This window comes from Rattus rattus, chromosome 9 (genome assembly GCF_011064425.1).
Source record: "Rattus rattus isolate New Zealand chromosome 9, Rrattus_CSIRO_v1, whole genome shotgun sequence".
In the NCBI taxonomy this organism is placed as follows: Eukaryota; Metazoa; Chordata; class Mammalia; order Rodentia; family Muridae; genus Rattus; species Rattus rattus.
In genome coordinates, this window is record NC_046162.1 from 86,319,716 (window position 1) to 86,347,046 (window position 27,331).

The window sequence follows — 27,331 nt, forward strand, 5'->3', positions numbered from 1 at the left end:
AGCCTCTGTGTCCCGTGTGACACGTAAATGGATGGCATCGCACCTGAGCTGAGAAGAGAGAACTTTGCTCTGGACTATATTAGGTCAATAACTCGTTCCCAACCAGGGACAGGGATCATTGAGTGAGCAGAGATTATGTTGAACGATAAAGTTGTGAGATAGAGTAATTCTAATAACTGTTAAGCAGCTCTATCAAGGTGGTTAACCAATATACTGTACACACAGAAATGGTTAAAATGAGGACTATGTATCTTTTACCACAATTAAAAAATAACTTTTTTTGAGACAAAGAGTTACATAGATCAGGCTAATTTTGAATTTACTCTCATATTCAGGGAAAAAGAAAACAAAACTCATCTTGAGCTCTAGCCATTTGTCCCTACAGTGACCACAGACATTTCGGAGGGAGGGGAAATAGACAAGCACTGCGTCTGTCAGGATATCCAAGGATGTTATAAGCTGACTGGTTCTGGTCCTGGACTCTGGCCAGCCAGAGCGCTCTAGAGAGAGGGGCAGGTATGATGGTTCAGGGTGTGAAGGCCCTCAGTGAGCAAATCCGAGGAAGTAAGATCCCAAACTCACTTAAAGGAAAGAACTGGCCTCTCAAATGCATTGTGGTATGCATGCACCCCGCCCACACACACTTAAAAAAAGAGATGGATCTACATTCTTCTATCAACTCAGTCATTTTTTTAAAGCTAGTCACTTAAGGAGATTTACCTAAGTCAGACCTTAATTCATGTAAACTGTGCACAGAAATTTAGAGAGCACATCTCTTAGAGAGCTTGTGATTACAGACGACAGCATGATCACAATTAACAGAGTTTCTAGTGCAAAGATTCAATAACCTGTCCACACCACACTGAGAACAGGTATGACTATGTAGTCCAGGTTGGCTTCGAACTCACATCAATCCTCCTGCCTCAGCCTCCCAAGTGCTAGAATTACGGAATGTGGTACCAGTCAGCCTGCCTTCAGTGAATCTTAATTTTGCACTTAATATTTCAGGGCTTAACAATCAATATAAGGGACTGACGCCAAAACAAGCAGCAGAACTGAGGTTGGTGGGTAAAGGTACTTGTCATTACAGCTGACAACTTGGGCTGGAATTCCAGGACCTAGAGGATGGGAGAAGAGAACCAACAAGTTGTCCTTTGACCCTTCCTCCTACCCTCCCTACAACCAAATATAATAATAATAAAAAAAATTAAAGTCCTCACGTGGGACTAGAAAGATGGCTAAGTGGTTAGAGCATTTCTTTCTCTTGTTTAGCTCCCAGCACCCACATGGTGGCTCACAAACACTTGTAACTCCAGTTCTAGGCAATCTGGCATTCTCTTCTGGCTTCAATAGGCATCAAGCATACATGTGATGCACATAAATACATGGAGGCAAAACCCCCAGATACATTTAAAAAGTACATAAGCAACAAAAGCTTTCTCCAGGAAAGTGCTATTTCTCTAATAAAAACGGTCTTTTTGATGACTGCAAAAACAGCAACAGCTTTTCATTTTCTCAATGAGGTCTGGCTAGGCCAGGATACATCATTTGCAAAAAACTGTGAATACATCTCACACATGGCCAGAACCTACAAAGGGGAGCTGTCCTGGGCAGCCCCGTCCATTCAGAAAGCAGAGGAGCTCCTGTTTCTAAGCTGTGCACAGATTCTCTATGGAGGGCTCATTACTTCGCATTTCTACAATCTCAGCAATCTCAATCACTTCGGCACGTCAGCTCCTTCTCTTTCCCCATCCCATCTATTCCTTCAGAATCCTGAGGTGAATGAAGGATGGAGTCATCGGCATCCTCCCACAGCCTGTAGGTGCAGATGCTGGCCTTTGCATGGCTGTGGGTATCTATCCTTAGATGAGGTAATCATTTTTGGCTCTCCTTGGACTGTCCACAGTGGCTCTGTTCAAGGAGAATTTTTAGTTAATGGTGACACTGGCTGCCTAATCATTAGGAAATTCCCATGGCATGGACTACAGCCTTTATACTAATGGTCTAATCTGCTGGAGTCACAGGCCTAGGGCTGTTGGTGGATAATAAGAAGATATCCCAAACTGCCAAAGAACAGCCAGTCTCTAGTATAGTTTTTTCATTTTCTTGCAGTTACTGCTACTTTCAGAATACATCTTGGTCATCCAAGAACGTTAGACAGTAATGTGAGCGAAGACCATGTCCAGAAAAGAGCAGTAGAAACCAGTCCAACAATACTTCCCAGGGCCACCTGAATGCTCTAACATGTATCTATGAAAGCTGAATCTTCAACAGTAGCCCACCTACACAACACTAGATTATGCAGTTAATTTTTTGGAGGTGGGGTGGGGAGGAAACAGGGTTTCTCTGTGTAGCCCTGGCTGTCATAGAACTCAGAGCTCCACCTGGGACTAAAGGCTTGCACCATCAGGCCCTGAGGACCAGTATTACTGACATTCTGCCACCAACCTCTTTCTCCTGCCCCCGAGCCTCTGCCTAGCAATCACTGGTTCCCTCCTAGCCCACAGCACTGTCTCCCTGGCGCATCAGTTACCTTTCATCCCACCAGAGAAGCCTCTCCAGTTGGCAAAGACCATTAGAGGTAGCCCTTCACGGTTAAAGTCCTTGATAGCTTGATAGGTCTTAAATGCAGAGTCTGGAAACCAAACTTGGCCGGCCTGCTGGATTATCTGTTGGGAAAAGTAAAGCAGGAGCCAGTTATCAACACAGTTTGAAGGAGGGCCTCCTTTAATTGATCAAGGTATCACTTATTAATATAAACTCTTAAGATCAAACCAGATAAATTAAAACTGTTGTTCATCACGAGGATGTCCCCTGAGTGAGAAAGAAAAGGTCTTGGATCTTTGACCTTGTTGAACACCCTTTTCTGGGAAGCCTGCCCATACATCATCCCTTAGACAAAGAACTCAACTGCTTCCTTTAAGTAGTCATAGGACCCCTTTTTAAAGGCAACTCGATTACATTACTTTCTTTCTCTCTCTTTTCTTTGTACATAGATGCACGTGGGTAAACATGCATGTACCTGTGTGTACATGACGAGAAGGCCAGGGATCGACATTGGATATCATTCTTAGGTCCCATTTACTTTGCTTTTTTGAGACAGGGTCTCTCTCTGGCCTAGAGTGGCTGGCCAGCAGGCCCCAGGAATCCACCTGCTTTTGCCTCCCCAGTGCTAGGATTACAAGCGTGGACCATCATATCTCATCTGTGTGTTTTAAATGTGGGTTCTGGGAATCCAACTTAGGACTTCATGTTTGTACAGTAGTCGCTTTCCTGACTAACTTATCTTCCCAGCCCTACTCTATTCTTCAAAGCGAGCAAATTATCCAGCCTCCAAGTCCTTTCACCTCTCTGGCACTGTGACTGGCCAGTCACCTGATTCTTGGTGTGAGACTACTGAGGAACCTCCTTACTGCTCTCCCTCACCCCCGCCCTCATTCTAGTTGGTGACAAAGAATGAAAGGAGAATCCATCTTTAAGAAGGGCCATGGTTTCCACAACTGGCCCTCTGTGAGACTCTATTTTTCCCTTAGGGAATCTGGAACAGATGAGCATCAGCACCAGTTGCTTCTCTGTACGACAACCTGCCGACCAAAGCAGACTGCTCTCCAGCACCACTAAGACTACTGTTGGGGCCTACTTAACTTTTCACAGAGGACTTTGCTTGCACTTATCTAGAGGCCTCTTGAAAGTGATCAGTGTGGTGCAATCATTTCAGGTGGCTGCCACTCTTCCCTCTAGCATCTGGTGGATTGAGTATGCCCAACATATCTGTAGGCACTGTAGAAGGGAAACAAACTCCAGGCACAGAGATACTCCAAAGGCATGAGCACAAGGAATACTGGAGATGACCAACCTTGGCTTCAGAATCCAGGTTTGCAGGATCAGCTGGTACACTGAGCTCCACGGTTCGGGTTTCTACAGCAACTACTCCCACAGGTATTCCCCCCAACCTGGGGAAGGGAGAGCCACACAGGAACATAATGCATGTTAATATTACAATTAGGCTTTTATTTTTCAGCTGCACGCAAATGTTGAGAGAAAACTAGAGGCAAACAGAGCAGAGGAGACTAATGCTTCTGGGGGTTAAATGTGGGACCTTTGGGTTTCACTCATTTTGTAAATACAGTGGAAAGTACCCGTACACGCACTCATATTTTAAGATGCTCAACAGGATAGATTCAAACTGCATGCTGAATTAGGGGAATTCAACAGCCTAGTGCACACATCTACTTCTATGGTTGCCAAACAGAATGTCTCAGTTTGCTGTCAATCAGCTCTTGGTAGTGGGGCCCAGCCTGAAACTGCTGTCCTGACGGGATAGAGCCTGGGTATTAGACAAGCCCTTAACTTTGCTTCCACGGAAAAAACAATGAGACAGGAATAGTTTTTAGTAATAATCTTGGTGAAATCTGTTTCATAAGCAGATACTTAATTTCAAAGCTATGTTAAGCTAGGGTTTAGAAGCTTTTAAGATGTTTCTCCATGTATATTCTGTAATAATCTCCTATTCTGGCCCTTCGTTTCCCAGAATGAATCAGAGATGAAGGGAAGAAGGAAGAGAAACCAAGAGGGAGACGTCAGATGCAGGGTGAGTCCTTACTCCAGAAAATGTGATTCCATCTGTGTTCTGCCAGTTGCTTTCCCCTGGGCTGGGACTGGGCTGGGTTATACTCATTCCCTACAACATGTCCATAACAAACTTTTCCATGAAGGATGGTCTTTAGTTGTTATATCAACTACTGGAAATGGATTCTTTCCCTCACAAGAGACTTAACTGGAGCTGAGTGGAGACCACCCACTACCCCCTTGTCACTTGCCTGCACTGAATCAGAATCAAAAGCCCTCTAGACAACCAGACAACGAGCAGGAGGTACACAGGAGAGTTCAGAAATATTTCTGTTCACAATGATTAACACTCCAACTGGAAACTTGTAATTGCAAAAGCCACCCTAAATCGGTAACTTATAACTTATATATTAGGGCCCATGTGACCTAATAAAGAACATCTTTATCCGAGTATTACAGTTATTTATTGAAGTTGAAAACAGCTCAGAACAACTTCTGTTTTCTATTATACTTCATATAAATTTTATCAGGCTAGCACATGAAGATGCTACATCTTGTTTTATAGTGTGTCCCTGGACAAGGTGCCATGGAATAATAAAAGACAATTTACAGCCAATAGCACACATATTCCAAACATACATACCAAAGATGAGTTTTGGCAGCACTTACAGTAACAATCCCAGAAGAATACATTTATATTTATTTCTTGAAATGCCACTGCCTTTGAAAGAAGCTAGCTCCATTTGTTTTATATACTTCTGAGCATGTGGATGTGTCTGGAGTAAGAAGCCCAGAACTCATCAGATGGAAAGGAAGGAAGAAGTCAGAGTGAGTGTTGGAATAAACAAGAGGCGAGCTACCCAAAGCCCGCCTGGCTGATGGTGGCTGCAGAGAAACTGCTACTCTTCTGATCTTCAGGGTAAGGCACTGCTGTCTCACATCCCACAGGAGGTGTAGAGACTTTAGCAGAATTTTGGCCTTGGAAGGCTTAAATCCTTTTACACATTTTATACATAGGAAAGGTAAAATAGAATAAACAAAACCAAATCCAATATAACATGAGGCCCCATAACTAATTGTATGCCCTACTTTCACTTCCTCAGCAGGAATCTTACCAACATAAAATAATTCTCATGTGGGTGCTGTAGCTTTGGGTGAGGGAAAGACCTGACACTTGAAAGAAAATGAGCGGCTAGTTCCTGTCTCAGGTGACTTCTATTCAGTGTCGCAGGGGAAGGCCCTGTCTGTGGGATTCGCCATCTGATGGCTCCTTGTCACTGGCTGCACGAGGCATGCTGACCTGATGGACTGAGAGAACCACAAAGCCTAGAATTATTTTCAAGGCTAGCGTCTAAATCTCAAGCCAGTGTGGCGTGCTGGAGAATCTTGAGCAGGTGCCTCTTTTCACAAGATAAGAAAAACTGATTGCCCCCTGGAGGAAGGTGAGCCCCCGATGCAGATCTCGCAGGCAGCATGTCTGCAGCACAGGCCCAGATTAAGATCAGCCCTGGCAGGTGCTCGTTACCGCAAGCACGACAGATTATTCTGCACAGAGCTTGCTGTTGGGTGAAGCACTTCTTAGAGTGGGTATTAAAATTTAATAGAAACTTCAATTTCCCACTTGAAAAATATGTGTATCCCAGCAACCTATGCCAGCTTATTTTACTCACTCCTGCTTCAGATTAAAAACATTTTTTTTTTCAATTCAAATCTGATTCTCTTCCAATACAGTACAGTATTATAAGTCATTTCTGTAGTCATGATGTCAGAAAAAACTCCTCTCGGGGTACAGGGAGAACCATGTGGAGCCTGCTCTTGAGAGGAAGTGGTCTTCTGGGGAGGAAACTGATGTAGTGTGGCTTTGAGGTTCCCAAGAGTTTCTCTTGCAGAAGCATAAGGAAATCTTGTCAAAATCAGCCTTCAGATTAAACATCTCATTAGAAGCACACACTAAATGACAGGAGGAATCAGTAGCTTACCTTGGCTCTCATCTAATCCTCTTAGAAAATGCAGACAAAGAGCGTTATTGGTAAAAGCTATGACCCTTTCCTTTACTATTTTTACTTGGGAAGAAAAGGAGTTCCCAAAACGAAGAGGTCTTACCTGGCTCTGCCAACTACCACGGTCTGCGCCCAGGGCTGCATGATTTCTGAGAAAGAGCCATAGTCAAAAAATCCACTCAACCATTGGCCTTTCTGGGCTGCGAAGGAAAGGGTGGGGTGAGAAAGACATGAGAAGCATAAAGACAGCCGACCACTGGCACTGCTCTGGGCTGATGGATTTAAGGTGGGGTCTGGGGGTTTGTTTTGAGGAGGTGCTGTTCCTAACCATATTATAATAGATGGAAGCATCAAGCAACTGAGTGTTCATCTGCCTTTAGAACTCATCCCCCATTTCATTTGCTAGTCTGCATAGGAAGAACCATTTATCAGCAAAAGCATCATTTATTGTTAAACGATGGGGTTCAGCTAGCAGAGAGTTTGCGTGCCTTTAAATAAATGGCTTGCCTTTTTTCAAGACACCACAAACATTTGTCAAGAGGCAGCCAAGTCATTAAAGATGTTTCTAAAATGTTTATTTCTATTTTAAAACTTGCCTTATGATTTTGTTTGATTCCACTGATTTTCTTGTAATGGGAAGATGAAAACAGTAAGTATTAATGATCAGATGAAGACTCAAACTTGGAGGTAAATAAGAAATTCAGTCTCTCTGCCAGAACACAACGATATAGATTCACTTTACTTACGGCTGACAAAGTATAACCTTTCTACATGAAGGGCCAGACATACTCCCTTGACAGAACACAACATAATGGGTAAGCTACATATGCTTAAAAAACTATACATACACTTAATAACATCACCTCTTTCCCTTCCCCAGTCCCCTATGCTGGCAAGGCATGTAACTTTCACCAGCTTAGTTTAAGACAAAACTTTTGCTCCCGGGCATGAATGTTTGACCGAGGCCCCATAAAGGCTCTGCAAATACCTGTTTCCTCGTTTGCCCTCAGCTCGCAGTTCCTCAGTGATTCTAATTTGAACGAGGCCCTCCACCTCAAGTCCAAAACCAATTAAAAGTAGAGATCTGAGCAAGCTAACCTCTGCTGACTTAAACAGGACGGACAGTGTTTTATCAAGACTAAACTTGTAATTACTGTGTTCTACATTCCTTGCCTCTATGGCCCCAGTGTAAAATGTGATCATCCATTTCAAAATTATCTCTCTATCGTGAGCCCAGAGCTGATCGTTTAGATTCTGGTCTCGTGTTGGGCGTCAGTTTGAAGAATATCGCGGCACTATCTCCTCTAATAAATGACTTTAACTTTTCACCTAGAAGATATCTGCTTTAACTTATCACAGGGAATCATCTGCTTTCTTTAACGCTTCCACTAAATTAAAATCTGAAGTCACTCGATGTGGAAGCGAGTGTTAGCTGCACATAGACAGCAGGATGAATTACCAGAGAGTCGATGGAAAAATATTACCCAAAACACCAGAAAACTTAGTTTATCACACATTTCCTTTTATTCTGTGGTTCTTATTAATAATGACCTGGATAATGTCCACCTAAGTATGTGCTTCTATTCACCCTGTGAAACAAAGGTGCTTTGCTTTTTAAGACAATCTTACCCAGGGTAGACTTGAATTTGCAATCCCCCTGCCTCATACTCTTAAAGCACTGGATTAAATGCATATACCATTATGCTTTGCCAAGGGCTCAAATTCTGATGAAGGTTCTAAACCAAACTCGTAGTTTCACCAGGATACTGAAATTTTAACTTTATATGCCTGGGCCATTTTATGACTTTTACTTCGATAATAAGTGATTTGAACTATAAAATTAATTTCCAAACCAGAAGGTTTACTTGTTTCAAAACCCTTGGGGGCTGGCTAGAGGTATGCTGGGTGGTAGGACTCTTGCCTGGTGTGCATAATGCTCTGGGTTCAAGCTCCAGTACCAGCAAACAAAACCATCCTGCCTCACCTGCTGACTAGGGAGGAAGGAGCCATTGGCTATGCTAGCTGGACTTGATGGTCCCACAAGGACGTCGCTCTAACGAGGATGTGGAACTGGAGCCACTGTGAGGCTTCCCTATGTTTCCCAGGAGAACACTACTGAGTTTTGTTCTGAATTTAGAGGAGTAACACTTAATTCCCAGAAAAGTCCTAGATTTTTAAGGCCAATCACTGCGTCAGACTTATGGTTCTCATCATAATGATGTATAAAAATAAGGAGGAGAAAGATTACTATGGTGATTTTCTTTTGCCTATGTAAGAAAAAGTAATCTTATTAAGAGTAATAAGAAAAGGCCTAGAAAAAGAGTTATGATTATAAATTAAAACTAATAGAGTTCTCTTGAATTTTGTAGAATATCTACAGTTAGAGATCATGTCTAACTGCATCAAAACAAGAGCTGTGGGATCTTGCAAAAATAAGTCATGTATATGAAAGTGCTCTTACACCAGACTCTGCTTTGAGTGGGTTCTATTAAGTCTTGCTTATGAACAAATCTTTTTATTTCAGCAGAATCACAATGGCCCATAAGTTTAACAAAATATCTTCTGCAATTCATTTTCTATTTTAATGTGTATAGTGTTTTGCCTACAAGTGTGTCTGTATGCCAAGTGTGTACCTGGGGAGGCCAGAGGAGGATGCTGATTTCTAGGAACTGTAGTTACAGATGGTTGTAGGCGGCCGTGTAGTGTCTGGAAACCTGTGTCTGGAGCCTGTGTCTGGAAGAGTTATCCTAACCACTGAGCCATCTCTTCAGCCTCTGCAACCCATTTTTTATATAGAGTATTTTAAAATGAACAGTGATAAGAGACAAGCAGGGAGGAGCCAACACTTCCTCACACCATTCAGAGAAGGCAGGGTCAGCTGTGGTGCCGAGCTCATGCTGGGACGCTCAGCAAGCAGCATACCGGAGCAAAAGGATTTGAGAGTTGAAGGCCAACCTGCGCTATATCATCAGTTCCAGGCTAGCTTGGGCTACAAAGATAAACCTTATCTCAGCAAAAAACAAAACAAAATAACAGGCTACTTGGGGCTTTACAAAAGCAACCGCCAAGTGGATTGACAAACATACATGTAGCTTCTACACTCACTCGTCTTTTCTGCAGTGAGTGTGTCTACGTGTACAGTGTATGAGGCACGTGAGGAAAAGAGGACCTCAGGTGTGGTTACCTCTCAAGTGCCATCTACTGGCCTAGGACTACAGTACACTGGGCTAGAAGTCCAGCAAGTCCCCAGAGATTCATCCGTCTTCACCTCCCCAGTGCCGAGAGTACAAGCATATTCTGTCATGCCCAACTTTCTAGAATGAGGGCTCTAGGGAGAGAACTCAGGACTTCTAAAAGCATTTTACTATCAATATTACTCCCAGCATCACAGGAAGAATGTGGGGGGGGGTAGTGTGACATTCAGCAATAGTTTGCTAGTAAGCATATAATTAAATTCTACATTTAAAGCTTAGGGATATTTTCTCAAGGTAACTCCATTAATCTGCCCTTCCTCACCTTTTGTTTTAGAGACATGGTTTAGCTCTGCATTTCAGGGTGGAGTTGTATCACCACATAACCCAAGCTGGCCCCACACAGTGATCCTTATGCCTCAGCCTCCCAAGTGAAGGCATGAAGCCCTATAGTTAGCGCAATGCTTTTTAGACACTGGCTGGCCAGAGAGTCTCGTCCTTGGCCGGGGAGATAGTAGCTCAGTGATGAAGAGCTTACCTAGCATAAACGAAGCTCTAAGTTTGATCCCCAAGATCCCCACCCCCACCCCAACGAAAAGGATTCTGCTCCTGTAAGACCATGATTTTATGGCTTACACCAGTTAGTTCCTTAGTAACAGAAGGAGTGAATCAGCGGCTACACAGCTGTGACTAAGCAAGTGACTGATAAAGCTCACTTTCTCCTGTTTGATCACCCAGATTTTTTTTTTTTTAACCTTTTTTGTCATGGGGCATTTTTATTCTATCTTCCTTATTTCTAGGTATTTAACTCCAATTTTTTACAAATATACTCTCATGCTAGAGTTATAGTTACTCTATAGACAGCCAGGATACTATTAGGTTTTTAAACATATACGTACTTGGGTGAGGACGGCCTGCCAGCATCCACCGAGGATCATACGGGGCCTTTGTGGGAACAAACTCGATGATTCTATCTATAGGATCCTTGGAATTCAGGAGAGGAACTGAACTGTGTACGTTCTAGAGAAAGAGTGGGAGAGAATGGGCATCAGTCAGCAGATGTCAGTCTCGGACCTCAACTCAGCAACCACAGCTCCACGCAAAGACAGCAGGGCCCACTTCAGAATTATACCCACTGGTCCCAGGCATCAAGCAGAAGTATTCCAGTTATGTGTCAAGCCCCAAGGAACAGCAGTTCCCAACTCTCATTTAGGAGCCTAACACACACTGTTGCATTCTGACCTGATCCATCCTGCCCTTGCTCTCTGAGAAGCAAGCTCCTGGAGGACAAACAGCTACTACAGAGGGGAAACTCATGAAGATGAGGAAGTCTTAATATTTTGGGATCTGAGCATATATAGACCATGAAATATCTGTGGCTGGAAAAGACGGGAAGTTAATGAGATCCAAAGGTATTCTGAAGGTAGAAGGTAAAAGACGACTTCAAGAGAAAGAAATCTACAGGTTTCAGAGAAATACTCAATGAGAAATTCTTCAACACAACCTTATTGGTGAGGAGGCAGAGCTGGTGGGCAGGGAAGACTCACCTTAGGCATGTATGACAGCCAGTGTAAGACTGTGAACACTCCCTCAAAGTCATCACAAACAGTGCAATGGGTAACTCCGTTGTTGTGCATTATCTGGATGCCCCCAAGCTGATTGTTGGAGGTGTATACTTCCCGACCAAGGACCTGGACAAATGAGCAAGTGAGAAGGCCTTGGTCTCTGCAGACAGAACAATGCACACTATTTCCCAATTATTACTAAAATACTTTTTTATCCCCTCTACCAAACAAAGACAAACCCATTTTCTGTGGGTTGTTCAGAGGGACTGCCAGGACTTTCTTTCCTAAAAGTTAAATAACAAAAGACCTTCAACAATTATATACATTGTTGCAATTTTAAAACCATCAAGTTCCCTCTCTCTAGAAGTTACCATAGGCAAGTGCAGATGACTTTAGCTCTGAGAAAAAAAAAAAATTGTGGTGGGTAGGCTGGGACCCTGGGGGGTGGGGGGAATGGCTACATCACTTTATCACTTTTTACAGTCTAGCAGTTAAATGTACACACACACACACACACACACACACACACACACACACACACACACACACACACACACACACACACAATGAGTCTATGTTAAAGAGGCTGGGTGCCTTATTTTTCTAAAGGATTAACTTTCTCCTGACATCTGATTTTTAAAGCTGGCCCACTTTCTCCCTTCCCCACTCCTAAACCAGGTAGCATCCTGAAGGAGCTCATGACACTCCTCAACCCCCCCAACCCCCAGACTCCAGTCTTCTTTGTGCGCTTCGCAAGCCTGTTATCCTCTGAGGACTGGAAAGGATTCAATAGGCCTCACCCTGTTGTCTCTGGAGGACTTTAACCCTTGTCAGGTGGAGGCACTGGCAAATGGAAACTACAAAGATCCCCCTAAAGATGAAAAAAAGAAAGAAAAAATATTCTCGGACTTGGAAATTGTAGGGTTTTGTTTCTTCCCTAAGATTGGTTAATAATTTCTTTCAGGGAGGGAGGTTTTCTGACCCAGCAGATGGAAGTCAGGCGGCCTGATCACCGACTATTGCAAACTGCTGAGTGTGTAGTAATTGCCAGTCATCTAGGGTAGCCCTAGAGAGCACTAAACAGTTGTGGAGGGCTCACTGTACACACTCTTTTCTGTTCCCTCTCCTCTTTTCTAAGAAGCAACATCAGAAAAAAATTTTTTTCTAACTTTTATTCATTTTCAGCCTCTTGGGAGAACCTAAACAAATTAAGGCCAGCAAACTATGCCTGTATATTTTCAACTGGCCCTTTCTTATTGGGGGCTTGGAGAGGTTCCCCTGCCTGCTGGGTCAGCCCCCTGCATCAAGACCTTCCAAAGGCTGAGCTAGTTGGTGACTAAAGTTATAACCTTGCTGTGATCCCGCTGCCTTGGTTCCATTTAAGTTCAGCTAGGAAAGGCATAAGCGAGGGTCTGAAAGGAACATGGAGAGCAAACTGCTCTACAGCTACCGCTCTCCTTGATAGGGAAGAACAGAGAACAAGCCTTTTGCAGCCTAAGCCAAGCAACACGCTGGCAGCCGCTTTGAAGGAGCAGGGGAGTGGGGAGCCCATATCTGACCAGTGGGCTGCCATCCTCCTCCCAGTCTGTCTTTAATCTCAGCCCAGGCTCTGCGGCTCTTTTCTCATTCTCCTGCTGTCTCTTTTCATTTGCCCTCTCTCTGACTGATACACTGATCTCTCGGTCACTCGGCTTTCTGCTCCACTGAGTCCATATTACTAATAACACCTCCGCCACGGCCAGTTTACCTCATGAAGGCAGGAGCACATCATTACAAAATAAACTCATAACTTTGACATTCTAGCAGATACATGCCGTTTGTTATTTTTATGGCTTTAGTCTTCCTAACAGGCAGAGGGCACACATACCTGTTTCATTTATATCTCTAAGCGTGCGTGCACACACACTCTTGCACATGCACCAGGAAAACAAAACACAACAACAAAAAACCCAAACAAATAGAAATTTCCAAAGCAGTCACTGGTTGATGGGGAGTCTGGTGGAGGCAGAAGGCCCGTCATTCAGGGAGGCCACGCTCTGATCTGACTCTGGTTTTATGGCTGTCATAAACCTGATGGCCCACAACTGGTCCTTCTGGGACAGACTGCTTCTCTACTAGAAGTCATTCAGTGTGATCAGCAGTATTTTTAATTATTAAAATAAAATTGGAAAGGAGAAATGAAATAAAAAGGAGACACTGTGCTGACCCTGAATATCTGATATTCATAATTTATGTCAGCAGCCAGATCCTCCCTGTTGCATAGGAAAGGGGTATTTTCTGTTCAGAAACATTATTTTTGTCCCATTTTTGATACTTGATGTCTAGCCACGAGAACACTGAACAGTTAAACTAGCAATGAAAAAGGAAGGACCAAGCTCAGACAAAGGGACCAAAGAAATGCACCATCTTAAATGTCTTCACCCTCTTTTCAATGAGTTAAGAAGGGTATCCAGAACAAGGCCACTCTCAGAGAGACTCTAACACTTACCCATTTTATTATACAGATTATTTTGAACCCCAGTGCACACTTCTTTGAACCCCAAATTCTGCATTTTCACGTAGGAGCAAGATTCAGTAACTACGCGTCTTCTCCCTCAAGTTCTAATGCTGTGGAAATGTCTCTGAACAGCAGCATTTGTGCATTTCTTTTCCTCAGGCTTCCAAGGAAACCGTAGGGCTCCCCACAACTGAAAACATTATTTCTGTGCTAACAAATGATTATCACCTGAGAAGACTCATTTAATTTAATAAAAGAGAAAACACAGGATGGAGTTACAGGACACCCAAAGAGCCTGGCTGCGGGTGTTAGCTTGGGAGATGGAGGTGGGGGAGACGGAAATGTAGATGAAGTTCATTTCCTTAACCACAAAGAGACAGCAGCAAGCAGCAGACACCAGCAGCCTGGGCTATCCTCAGCTGCCTACTGTAGGTCTGGAGTATTTCCAGTGAGGTGAAGTCTCACACCCCAGTTCCTGATGTATAGGGGTCATGCTGACTCAGGTGGCTTTAATGATTTTAGGATACTTCTTAACGAAAGTTCTAACCAAGGCAGCAGAATCTGGGCTAGGAAAGATTCTGTTCTGCCCAACTCTGAAATGATTATGCAGGGGTAGCCATACAAGTCCTACCTGGCAACTAGAAAGATAAAAAGCACCCACAAACCATCCCTGTGTTTCTCAATATGTTGGCCTTCCAACCCTTGAGGGAAAGCTGTTGGTTGACAGCCCTCATGGGCATCGTATTTTCATTATGTAGGTCTGCTTCTGTGTCACTCACTGAAACTCTGGCAAGCATTTCTGTACTGTCAAGTTCCTTGCACTGCTCTGGTTCCTGAATCATTCTCCTCACATCTTCTACTATATGATACAAACTCCTAATTTATTTGCCTAACAAGAACTTACCACCATCTACACCCAAAAGGGCACTCCTGAGGCCGCCTTTGCCGTCTAGCCATAAGTGGTCAAACAGATCTATGAGATAACAAGAAAAGCACCATCCCAGGGCTAAATTGGAGAGGAAGGAAGACCTTCACCCAGTCTGGCTATGTACTTAAGCTGCATTGAATGCTCAACTTATTGAAGCTGGTAGACCTAAGAATTAAAGTATCTCATGAAAATCAGTTAGCACAGATGCAGTCGTTAAAGGCTTCACCAAAGGTGCTGTAGAGTCTGCAGGAACGCTGAGATGCCCAAGGGTATAAATGAATGCAGTCAAACATACTGAGGCCACTGCTGCTGCTGCTGCTGCTGCTGCTTATCCAGAGATACTGCAGACAGCTCAGGTTTACCACAGCTGACAGGCAATGAAAACAGTCTAATATACTGCCTGCTCTCACCCTTAAATCCCTTTTTGGAGATCAAGATAAACACATTCTTCCTTTCCCCAGCGCCCCAAACGTTTGAGTGAAGTGGCGGAGCCCTGCGAGCGTTTGTGCAAATGAAATCCCTGTGTAATACTGAATGAGGGCAGTCTGTTCTGGTAAAGATATCCGTCAGTACAGCATTGAGACTTCCAAATAGCACAGATACAACCTGGGTCACTTCCTAAAATATTGCTTTTATCCTAATATACATATTTTTGGAATATTATTTTGGAATGTGTATCAGTTTTAGAACCTTTGGTTATATGTACATATTTGTCAATCGCGTGACAGGATGGAAAATAATAATGGTGAATATTGATCATGGTAAAAAAAAAATCTGCACGTTCTTCCCTCCTTCACAGTCCTTGGAGAGTCAGAGCATCTACTATTTTAGGAATCAGGGGGCACGAAATTCCTCCGACTCTGAGAATCAGGCTACACAGTGGAGTCCTTGCTGCAATCCTCTCGTGGTATCTCCATTCTCCAGAGGGTAAATTTACTGAGCAGTCATCATCACTGGATCTCATGCATGATTCTAGGTATTAACATCACTCTGGGAGGTTACTGATAGAGGATCAGGGAGGGCAGACAGAGAGACAGAGTGAGAGTGGATGGCAGTGGGGAAAGAGTGGTATAAAGGGACAAGAGGGAGGATGGAAGAGAGGAAGGGGCTGAGGGAGAGAGGAAGGGAAAACGGCAGCAGCCCTTCTCCTTCTGGCATCCTCCTGGACCTGAGAGAGCTACATTTTTTAAAAGCTGACAAGTAATTCAATCTCCAGTTAACACTTCTAAGTGGTGTGCACATATCACTGTGTACATGTTTCTCCAGGAATATATCTAAGGGCGAGTGGAATTAAATTTCTTGGGAGTCAGGGACAATGCCTCTGTGACCAAGAATATTTGGATGTCACCAAATGCACAGCTACAGGGTTACACTCTTTGTTGTTGTTGTGGCTGCCACTGGCAAACTAGAGAGCTAGCTGGCAGCTGGTGGATTAGGCTTGGGGGTAGAGAGGAGGTTCTGTGATACACACTGGCAGGCAGAGGAGGTTTGAGCCATAGTTTGAGTCAAGATAATCCCCTAGGCAAGACTCAAAACTCTCAATAAGAAACGAATTCTGATGTGATCAAGTTTGCTGAAGAGTAATCTTGGGCAAAGAGACTGTTGCTACCAGTGGCAGGAAAAGACTGGTTTTGTCTTAAACGCATTTTAAAACAAGAGTCTTTGTATGTATGTTGCTCAGGTTGGCCTTAAGCTGACCATCTTCTCCTGGCCTCCTAGGGCAGGTGTGAGTCATCATTCCCTGATAGCTACAAAGACACTGAGGTACAGATGAGAAAAAAATACTGCAAGAGCTCTGCTTACTGAGAACACGAGCAGAAACTCACCAGCAGAGGAACAATAAAGACCTACAGGCGCAGTGGGCAAGGGGCAGAGACTCTTGATGTAAAGGGAGAGAGAAGAACCATAGATAGTTTGCCTGTCAAATGTGAGAGAAGAGGCATAGGCTTCCGAAAGGAAAGCTGTCTGCCAAAAGAGACCACTCATCCCAGAGATCCATCAGCTGACTACTCATTTAGCTAGAGACGTGAAAGAGCTGACAATAAATCAATTCCAAATGGAAAGACTTCGCATTTTAAATACAGTCTGCTTTAGAGCCAGGTGTGGTGACTCATGCCTGTGATCCCAGCACTTGGGAACTGGAGGCGGAAGAGTCGGAGTTTACGGTCAGCTTCCACTATGTGAAGCCGTACTCAAAAGAAAAACCAGGGGGGCGGACAAGAGTCTGGCTTATTGAGAGATTATTCACATGGAACAAAAAATATCCAATTAATGGTGTAAAATTCTATGACACTGACAAACACATTCAGTCACATGCAGTACCTGATAACGACATGGGAACACCGTGAGCCCTCTGTCCCTCTGCCTACTCCTTACAGCCAGTGATCTCATTTCTGCTCTGACTGCAAGTCCTTTGTAAGATGTGGCACATAAAGAGATTCACAGAGCATAGAGGATTCGGGGCCTAGCTTCTTTTGGTTATCATATGGAATGCATCCTATTCATCCATACAATCCAAGTGTAGGGAGTTCCTTTTCATAGCTGGGTGCCAAGACTCAATCAGTGTCTGTCAGTTGGTAGACATCTGGGCTGTCAGTTTGGGGAGAGATTAGGAAGAAAGCTGCCACAAACATTTGGATATAGGTAGCTTCTGGATTGTATGGTATGTGTATAGCTAACTTAATAAAAGAAGCAGAAACCAAAATCACCAATTTCAAAGTAGCTACACCATTTTACATTTCTTTTCAATAGTGGACAGAGTTCTAGCTAATCCAATTCATATCAGTACTTGGAATTTTGTAAATTAAACATAAAAAATATTTGTTTTTGTTTTTCCTAGAGCTGGGGATGCGGTTCAGTTTTAGAGCACTTACCTGGCACGTACCAGACTATGGGTTTGATTGCCATCACCATAAACAAACAACAAAAAGCTGTAATCATTTAGGGAAAGAAAGTAATGCTGTGAAACTGTGGTTCTAATTTCCCTAATGAGTAGTGACAGACATAACTGCATACACTTACCTTCCATCCTTAAACATCTTCTTTCATGGAGAGTCTACTCAAATTTCTTGCCCATGTATTTAACTATTGGGCTGTTTTCTTATTGAGTTCTGAGAATTCTTTATATATTCTAGATTGTCTTTTATCAAATACATGTTCCCCATAGATATTTTTAAAAATGTTTTTTAGTTATCTCCTGGCTTTTCTAAATAGAGTGGTACTTGAGGCAAATGGAAGAATGACCAAATGCCAGAGCTCACAGCAGCCAGATATCTGATATATCTAGAAAGACAGACTTGCTAGAGTCTGACTTCCTAGACAGTAACATTTATTCTTTCTCTGCAGCTTTTTTTTTTTTTTTTGCATTTTCTTGTTTATGTCTGGTGAGTAGCATTTTTTTTTTAAATCCCTTAGTCAGGCATGTCCAAACATTAGTGCACGGGCTGCATGTAATATGATGGACATGGATGAATAGGTCCCACATATTTACAGATATTATGCTACAAAGTCAAAAGATTGAATATTCCTGAAAATGAAGTTTGTTTTAAATACCATGAAATCAGGAATCATAATGCATCTCTACAACATAAAAGCAACTTTACAAATAACAAATGCAATGGGTGAATGCCACAGCTCCATATGCACTACAGAAACTCAACACTGACATATATAAGCAAGTCGAGCTACTAAAAACAAGTCCCATATCAGTGCTGTAATGTGAAGTACAAAAGGGAAGCAAATGACTCATCCCTTTTAGCTGTCTTTGGTGCAGATGCTGGGTGATGTTTTTAAGCTGTTATTGGTTCTGACCACAACCCTTAACATTTATTTTGTATGGTATGTGTATGAGTGTATGAGCATGTGTGCAGCATGGGTGTCAGAGAACAATCTGGGAGAGTTGGTGCTCTCCTTTTCTCATGTGGGTTGGGGTAGAAATCAGTTCCTTACACTTGGCAGCAAGAGCCCTTACCTGCTGAGCCATCCCTCCAGCTCTCTTTAAAAATTCTCTACATGGGTTAGTATGAAACCAGTCACTCCACTCATATATTACCAGGGTTGCTCTATTGTATAAACCTGCTTTACTGTTGGAGAAAGGATATTTTATCAATGAGTCAAGTAGAACATGAAGATACTCAAAAGTTAAGTCATCATATTTATATCTTATGCTAATGGTTAAACTGGAAAGAATAATTTCCCTTAATAACTGGTTTCTCAAACTTTCAGATATGTGTGCTATTTTACAGGACTTAAATCCTAGGCACCGAGACATTACTAAAGTTAGAATTGGTCAGGACTCAAGCACAAGAACATGAAGCTCAGGCATGGTAATCTAGAGTTCACCGTAAAATGATCTCGAGCTTCTCTCATGATGCAACACTCTGTCTGTGCTGATGCCAGCCTGAAGGAGGCGGACACAGCTAGATCTGGACCCATGCACAGAGGACATCTCCTAGGACGACAAACAGCCAGGAGTCAGGTTTTTAAAGAGTCTGGAGTCCCAGGTCTTAATCACATTCACACAGCAGTCTGTACAACAAGGGCTTAGGTCTATCTTCCTCAGGAAAGACTGGAGCCCTCGAATTTCTAATCTACCAACATGTGCAGGTCTTGCACTTTTAATTTATGGGTGTTAGGGGGCTCCTCTGACTTGGGAACATATTGGCTTGGTCTAATGCTTGGAGATTATTAAACTTGGAGCTGTGCTCCACTATCAGGTGTACAGATCTTTTATTTAGAAGATATGGTGCTCTAAATGCACAAAGAGCTCCCTGTCACCTTCACATTAAAGCCCCTAGTGCCTGGTAAATGGAATTATATAGCTGTCATCTCCTTTCCCCAAAGTTTTAAGAGTAGAATGGGCTCGTTTTTTCACACTCCATCCCAGCTTCAGGACTAAGAGACCTACTTTGTATTGATTTAAGGTCTCAGAAATAAATAAACCTGCTTCACCGCTGTGATTCACAACAAATTCATGATACACTATTGCATGATATATTTCAAGCTCTGGCTCCAGCTCTCTTTTTCCTCCTGTGAGTGATGGGGGAGGTGGGAGGTAGCAGGGAGCTGCAAAGCTGACAGTCTGATGGTTATTGGAGATGGCTGTGGACTGCAAATCCAAGAGGAGACACTATTGGAGGAATACAGGATTTTTAACTGGGAGGCAAGGGTGAGAAGCTAATTTACTTGATTTCCAGGCTGGGGTTGTGGGAGAAGAAAGGTTGAAGAGAGTGGAGAGGACTGACAGGGTAGTAAGCTTCAAGTGAAGAACAATCTGGAAAGGAGCTATAAGCATGTATAGAAAGGAAAGTGAAGAAAACACAGTAAACAATGGTGTAAGGAATGCATGACTAGAAAATGGAGGAGCTGAGGACAACGCTCTGTATAAGGGGCCATGCCACAGACCTAAGAGAGAATTTGGCTTGAGTTTAGGAGAAATGCTTTACTAGTAACAGGAAGTGAAGAGGCCCTTGTGAATCACAGAATATGTGAAGTAAAGACACTTCTTCATTTAACACTCAAAAGACATACTAGAATCTTGGCAGTTTGAAATGGTTATCCTGGAGATGGGGCAGAGACACATCAGAGGTCCACATATATAAGCTGATGTAGAGCCTGCATATTGAAGTGAGAGTTAACAAATTCTAGCAGGCTAGCTTTCATATGTAAGCCCTCAAGGCTTTGAGTGTCCCAAACTAAGACACCTTTACTGATTCTACCAGACCTTGGACTCAAGAAAGTTTGAGCTAGTAACCCTACTGCCTACCCTCTAGCCACAGGGCCCAAACCGACTTCTGACGAACCAGTTGATGGCAAAGCAAAACTTCTGCATGACACTCAGGAGATCCCTAAGTCTCTGTAGCACGATTAACTTTTAACTGTTCTTTCTCTCTCTGTGTCTCTCAGTCTTCTGTCTCTGTCTCTCTCTAGGGTTTCACCATGTGTCTCTGGCTGTCCTGGAACTCACTCTACAGACCAAGCTGGTCTCAAACTGGCCTCTGCTAAGCTTAAAAGCATGAACCACTATGTCTATCAAATTAAATTTAAATCACGATGTTACTTACACTAATATATAAGAATTTTACATTTCATTACATGCAGTTTCACAATTGCATACCAAAATATGTAGTACCTTTTTAAAATTCCACTGTCCTAACCTGTTCTCTATTTTAGCTTAACATAGTTCCCTACTTCCAGATCAACACACATCTTAGTAGTACAGAACAGTAGTAATTAAAAGGAAATTTAAGAGCTCTTCTCATCATCCTCTTTAAAGTTAGGAATTCATTACCTACTTCCCATTCTTCACAAAGAACTGAAGTCCAAAGTTACTTGCAAAATGGGGGCTGAACAAAAGTTTTTTTCAATCTAAAGGTTTTGTGTGTTGGTGGTCTGTGCCAATAATTTCAATTGAAGAACTGCCTTATCTGCCTTGATCTAATTGGTGTGTGTGTGTGTGTGTGTGTGTGTGTGTGTGTGTGTGTGTGTGTGTGTACACCCAGGCACAAATTTTCTCGATTAATGACTGAGGTGAGAGGATCCAGCCAACGTTGGACAGTGCTACCCCTGGACAGGTGTACTGCATTGCCCAAGAGAGCAGACTGAGCAAGCCATGGGGACCAGCCAGTTAACAGCTTTCCTTCCATGGTTCTACCTCTTCTGCTGCTTAAGATCCTCCCCAACCTCCCTCAATGATGGACTTAAGCCAAATAAACGCCTTTCTCCCTTTGGTCATGATATTACTACAGAAACAGAAAACAAACTAGAACATTCTGGAACTCCAAAGTCTTTGAGCCCACTTCTACTATGCTGGCCAGTGTGATCATTCCTGTGTCTGTATTCAATGTCCCAAAGCAAAGTCTCAGGCTTTCCCCCTTCTCTAGAAGCTCTGCACGAGAAGTTTTTGGTTCTCCCAAGTCCATAGCATCGACGCCGTTATAGACACGTGCGGCTCTCTTAGACAGCCAGAGGCTACTTTTGTAATGGGAATCTGGATGGCAAGTCCACTGTGCTGCAGCTCCATGCCGGTGTTCAGGACCAGGCTGCTTGCAGACCACTAGGGCTTGCTAACAGTCAGAAACACTTGGTAAGGTTTTCTATAAACCCTAGGAGCAACAAAGGAAAACCAAACTCTCTAAGACCGGACCTGAGTTACAAACATTTTATCTATGTGTAGAAGATGAGCTTGAAAATTAAGGAGATTAGATATCTACTACAATATTCTCTGAGAATTCACTCATAGTGTCAATGCGAAACTTACTTAGGTAAGATATTAAAACAATCTCTTTACAAAGGAGAGAGCATTGGGATATAGGAACTATCTATTGTAAAAATAGAGAGTGAGGGGCTTTTAACAATGCTAATTGATGGATTGTTGCTTAGAGTAACGATGGTTACTGTATTGATAAGTCCCTGGGGACTCTTAAGGACAAATGACTAACACATATACTTCCCTATCATAGCCCAACATGGTGCCTCTTCCATTAATGGCGTTCCAAAGTGTGTTAATGGTCTTTACATAACATCTATTGGGAATATCAATATGTGCATGTAATATTAAAGTGAGGAAAGCCATCTAACTTTTTTTTTTTCAAACAACCTTTGCCTCTGGAGAGCCAGAAAGTATAAAGAATACTGTGTTTGGGGTTGGGGATTTAGCTCAGTGGTAGAGCGCTTGCCTAGGAAGCGCAAGGCCCTGGGTTCATCCCCAGCTCCAAAAAAAAGAACCAAAAAAAAAAAAAAAAAAAAGAATACTGTGTTTATATTCCTACTCCAGGGTCTGGATATTGAACATATTATAAGAACTAACCTGGAATGTACTTTAGAAAGACAACATCACCAGGAATTCCCTAAGTTAACTCATCTAGTTCCCACAAAAGCCTTGGTATGTAAGTATTATCACGGCCTCCTATTGTACAATTAATAAAACTGAAACACAGGTGAGGGGATAGGGCTGTTAGGGAATTGCTCAGGGGAATAATTTGTATGTGGTAGAGCCAAAAATTAAACCTGAGCAGACTGGCTCTACAGTCTATGTTGTTAACCTATCAAAGTGACAATGCTGCCCATTGCACACGGAGAGCTAAGGACTGTTTCCCTCCTTGAATCTCTCTAACTCTCTCACATTGTATATGACAGCACCATGGAGGAGCACGGAAACCGTACAGTGCAGGTCTCAGGTTCCACAAACAACTCTCCTTCCTATGATCTCCAGTACTAGTTCAAGAGTCAGACATGAGTGACATCACACACTTCATGCTGCATAGCTACATAGAACTTTGCACGTGGTAATGAAGGTAAATCAGAGAGGGTGTGATTTTTTTTTTTTTTTGGACTAAGTCTCAAAAGCAAGATTAACACTAAAGAGATGGCTTAGTGATACTGCTCTTCCAGAGGACATGAGTTCAATTCCCAGTGTCCACATCAGGCAACTCATACCAGGCAATCACCTAAGGTAACCCCAGCTAGAGGGGTGCCTGATGCCGCTGGCCTCCACAAGCACTTGTACTTAATTATGGATTTTTTTCTCTAAAAGAGAAGTAGAAGATCTAAAAAAAAAAAAAAAGTTTACCACAAGTAAGTCATATAGAATCTTCAGAGTAATCTATCCCCTCCACATCAGAGCAATTAGCAGAGAGAGGACTTAACCTCCACAGGCAACTACTGTCCAGAGCACACCCACAAACCACAGATTCTGATCTCTGTCCAAAGACTGGGCTTTCATCAAGTCTGGGGCTGAGAGATAACAGTCTCTGACCTATATCACTGCTGCCGTATAACAGAGGTCCCTCTAGCCTGGCTGCCACTAGACATTATGTTAAACATGAGAAACAGAAACTGAGAGGTGCTGGGCCAGAGGAAATATGTTACTGCAAATATCCAAAAGGCACCCAACTTAGGTGTTTACAACTGCAAATCAGCTCAGCTCGCCAAGAGTCACCAGGTAGTCCATCCTGGGGTCATGGCTGCTGTAACCTTGAGAGACATGGCAAAGCAAATCCTTATGAACGTCTCTGTGGACAGTGGGCAGAGGCCTGAGCTCCTCTGTAATGAGACTCAAGTTCACATTCTAATTGATCCAGTCTGTCAATTGTTTCTGCCTTGTCTGAGCCCTGACACCACTCTAACCCCCATCAACAAGGAACTAGGAAGAAGCTCTTGACTTGGAGTTTCAGATGCCATTTGGGCTACTTCCAATCACCAGCTCACTGGCTTAAAGTATCAAGTCTGGATCACAAAGGTCAAACCAAGAAATCATCTTGCTCCTTAACTTGGCAATATTCTAAACATTTTACAAACAACTGCAGGGAATAAAACACGGCAGGTGTGGAAGGAACATAAATACTCTGATCACAGGAGGAAAAGGATAAAAATACTAATGTGGAAAACATCTTCTTGTTTTGAGACTGACTATGTAGTAGCAGAGAACAGTGCTGGAGACTAAGCATACAGAAGACTCGGCAGCGATGAAGGGAGGGAGAAAGGCGGCAGTGCATTTACTTACCATGCAGGTCCCTATAGAAGGAGGGGAGGGGAGAGGAGAAATCTCTAAAGCAGACACCTTGGAAGTGTAAGGTAGAAAGGTGCACATGGAAACCAGGCCACCAACACCATGAGTGAAGACATGGAATGAAGCCATAAGAGCCCGATGCACACATGCAACGTAGTAAGTTAGAACCCGTGTGTGCTGAAGCTTCTTATCTATTAAAGGAACGGACAGTTTACATGCTGCTGTGTTATCTGAGTAGGGCATGTGGCATGCCAACCCTTCCTCTCCCAATATCCCATGTTAAGTTCAATCAGTGATGGGGCTGGAGGGGGTAGGAAGGGTTGGGGGAAAATCCAAGAGAAAGAAAGTTTTTAAAAAATCTCTGCCTCAGCAAAAGTTTTCATTAAAATTTTAGACAAATGATCCCTGTGTCCTTCTCTCTTGCTGCCTGGGGCTCCATGCTATTTCTATGCAAATAACAACCTCGTGGTTTATATCTTATTATTTCCACTGGAGTTGCAACGACATGACCTGAGACGTGTAAGAGGTGGGATGGGGGTGGTAGTGAAAAGGAGGGAGAGAGAAAGGCAGAAAGGGAGAGAGAGAGAGTGGGTGTTCACTCAAGTGTGAAAAAATATTGTCAGGAGTGAGCGTCAAGAACAAAAAAAAAAAATTGCAGGGATAACGTGTTTATTTCAGTCCCGCCACCCCCACCCCGCCCCCCACCCCTTGCAAACAGGCACCTTTTAAAATTCATTGGGCATCAGGCGATCATGCACAATCCATCTGCTTTCACTTCGTCATTTGCATTTCATGCCTCCTGGCTTTGATGTGCTGATACTTTGATGCAGTCAGGAGACTCGCATTATCATCATTTCAATTTCCAAAGGGGTCAACGGGATCAGCACTTGCACACACAAAATCTTTTTTCCCCTATAACCTCTGTGCACCCCTTTCTTATTCTTCACCCCAATGTTTAACATAAAGGATAAAGACTCGGAAAGGTGAGTGTTAGATGTTTACAGTCTAAAACTGTATGTAAGCCTGCATCTCCACTCTACACATAGGTACACAAATACAGTGACCAAAACGCTCAGGGCTTAAAAATCAAGCTGCACAGTGCTTCAAACACACAAAGACTTTCTCACACGGGGATACTCAGGGAGGAGTACATTCAGAAAAAGAAAGGAATCTACAAGCAAGACCTAGAAACAAAGAGAGATCAACTCACATAGAAAGATGTAGACGAAGAGTGACTAGCACGACCCAGGAGTGAGATAGAAAGAAACATGCAGAGGGAATGGCCAGCAGAGACCAGAGAGATAGACAGAGCAAGTTTGCACGTAAGACGAGCATGTAAGCTAGCATTCAGGAGTGAGCCGGAGGCAGCAACTGAGCTGGCGCTCTCTGATAGCTTCCCTTTTCATTCCTGATAAGCGACAAGCTGAGAGAACATTCTTAATGAATTTGCATGAAATTGGGTGTCTTCCAGCAACAAGACTTTGTAGTTAAGAGGTGCAGACAGGAAGACAGTACAGCAGGTGGAGCAGGATTAGGTAACCTCTACAAAGAACACTCCCTTCAACTAACATGATCACACCCTTCTGGGAACGAGCATTGTTAAACTACTACAGAGCCTCCCCTCGGTAACCAGGCTTTTCTCTAACAAACAGCACTGTAGGCTAGGGAAGAGGTGAATACTGAATTTGATCAGAACGGATTTTTTTAAAAAAAAAAAAACCACTACTGTTTTCTTCTTGGCACAAATGAAATTCAACTAATAAGATGCTAGCAAATCTGCCAAAACAGAAAACCTTTGCCGTTTAACTATCTGTGTGTAACATACTGGAGTCGGGAGGCACTAATATAAACCATGTACACTTCAGAAACATACTCTATTTACATATGACAATATCACAGAAATACAGGGGTGTTTATCATCTTAAACATCTGTCCTCATAGAACACGTTATCTAAAACTCTCTTCGGTGTTAACCAAAACCCCATACTTAGATAATAACCAAAGGAGCAACTTTAAAAACTTAAGACGCTCAGCAGTTTCCCCCACTGCAGTGATCCTCAGTGCTGGCAGCCCTTCATGCTCATTTCCAGGCTGACACTACTCAGCCTCTCCTTAGAGAGAAAAAAGCAAACCCTGTGATTTCTGATATTTCCTCGAGCTAATTAGACAATGAAATTATCAACATTTGCTACATGGGAATAATAGTATTGACCAGCTAGTCTCTATTCTGTTTTTTAAAAACCATATTTTAAAAAGCACTTCTACAATACAAGTGTTCTTTTTTAGAGGTACATTTGGAGATTTCTCAAAACAGCAAAATTGTCAACCCTCGCTAATATTTACTCCATACTGCAAAGCCAGTGTCACTAACACAATATCCGCTATGACTTGGCATGTGTATAACTCTACAGCCTCGGTCAGCAGGCCATGTTCAGTCACCAAGCCATGTGAGAGAGAGGTCCAGGAAGCCCACACTGTGCTAAGTACCTATGTAGTTTTCTTTAGCATCACAAAATTTAGATGCAAATTAATATCTCCTTTTAACAGAAAAGAAAGCTGAAGAGCTAAAGCCAACTAATTTCAAACTATTCCATTTCATATATATTCCCTGCTCCGGAGAAAAAATAAAGTTCTGATGCTTAAAGGGTCTTTGTGTGAGGAGGTGGGGGAGGGAGGAGGAGTGAGTACTGTGTGGTCTCGGTTAGTTTCACTCTTCTGTGCAGTATCCTTGCCACCTCTCCCCCTTCCCCCGCATCTCTCACCCAGTGAGCTCAGAAGTGTCCCTTTTCTCTGTCTGCGCTCTTCCTTCTGCACTCATCTGTAGAACCCAATCATCTCACTGTTCATTGTTTACTGAGCACTTCCACTATACAAGTGTTCTTCTTCAGAGGCGTGTTTAGAATTTTTTCAAAACATTAAAATTGCACATTCTCAATGCCCCAACCAGTGCTAAATCCACATTGTGGAGTCAAAAAAACAGAAGCCAGTACACTTAGCCCCTGACAGCTTCCTGCATTGAGAACAGGTCTCCTCACGTGTCAAAGGCTGGGGCAAAACAGAAGCATTCAGTTTT

The 27,331-nt window shown here is 43.0% G+C and overlaps 1 protein-coding gene across 1 annotated transcript in view; it reads right to left on the reverse strand.

The window, feature by feature from the left end:
- Positions 1–27,331, reverse strand: part of Acaca (acetyl-CoA carboxylase alpha) — a 259,500-nt gene that overhangs the window by 25,694 nt on the left and 206,475 nt on the right. The window contains exons 46-50 of the mRNA XM_032914502.1: positions 11,308–11,451; positions 10,660–10,780; positions 6,673–6,769; positions 3,857–3,953; positions 2,534–2,669 (exon numbers count right to left, since the gene is read on the reverse strand). Coding sequence (XP_032770393.1) covers positions 2,534–2,669; positions 3,857–3,953; positions 6,673–6,769; positions 10,660–10,780; positions 11,308–11,451 — 595 coding nt within the window. The remainder of the gene's footprint in view (positions 1–2,533; positions 2,670–3,856; positions 3,954–6,672; positions 6,770–10,659; positions 10,781–11,307; positions 11,452–27,331) is intronic.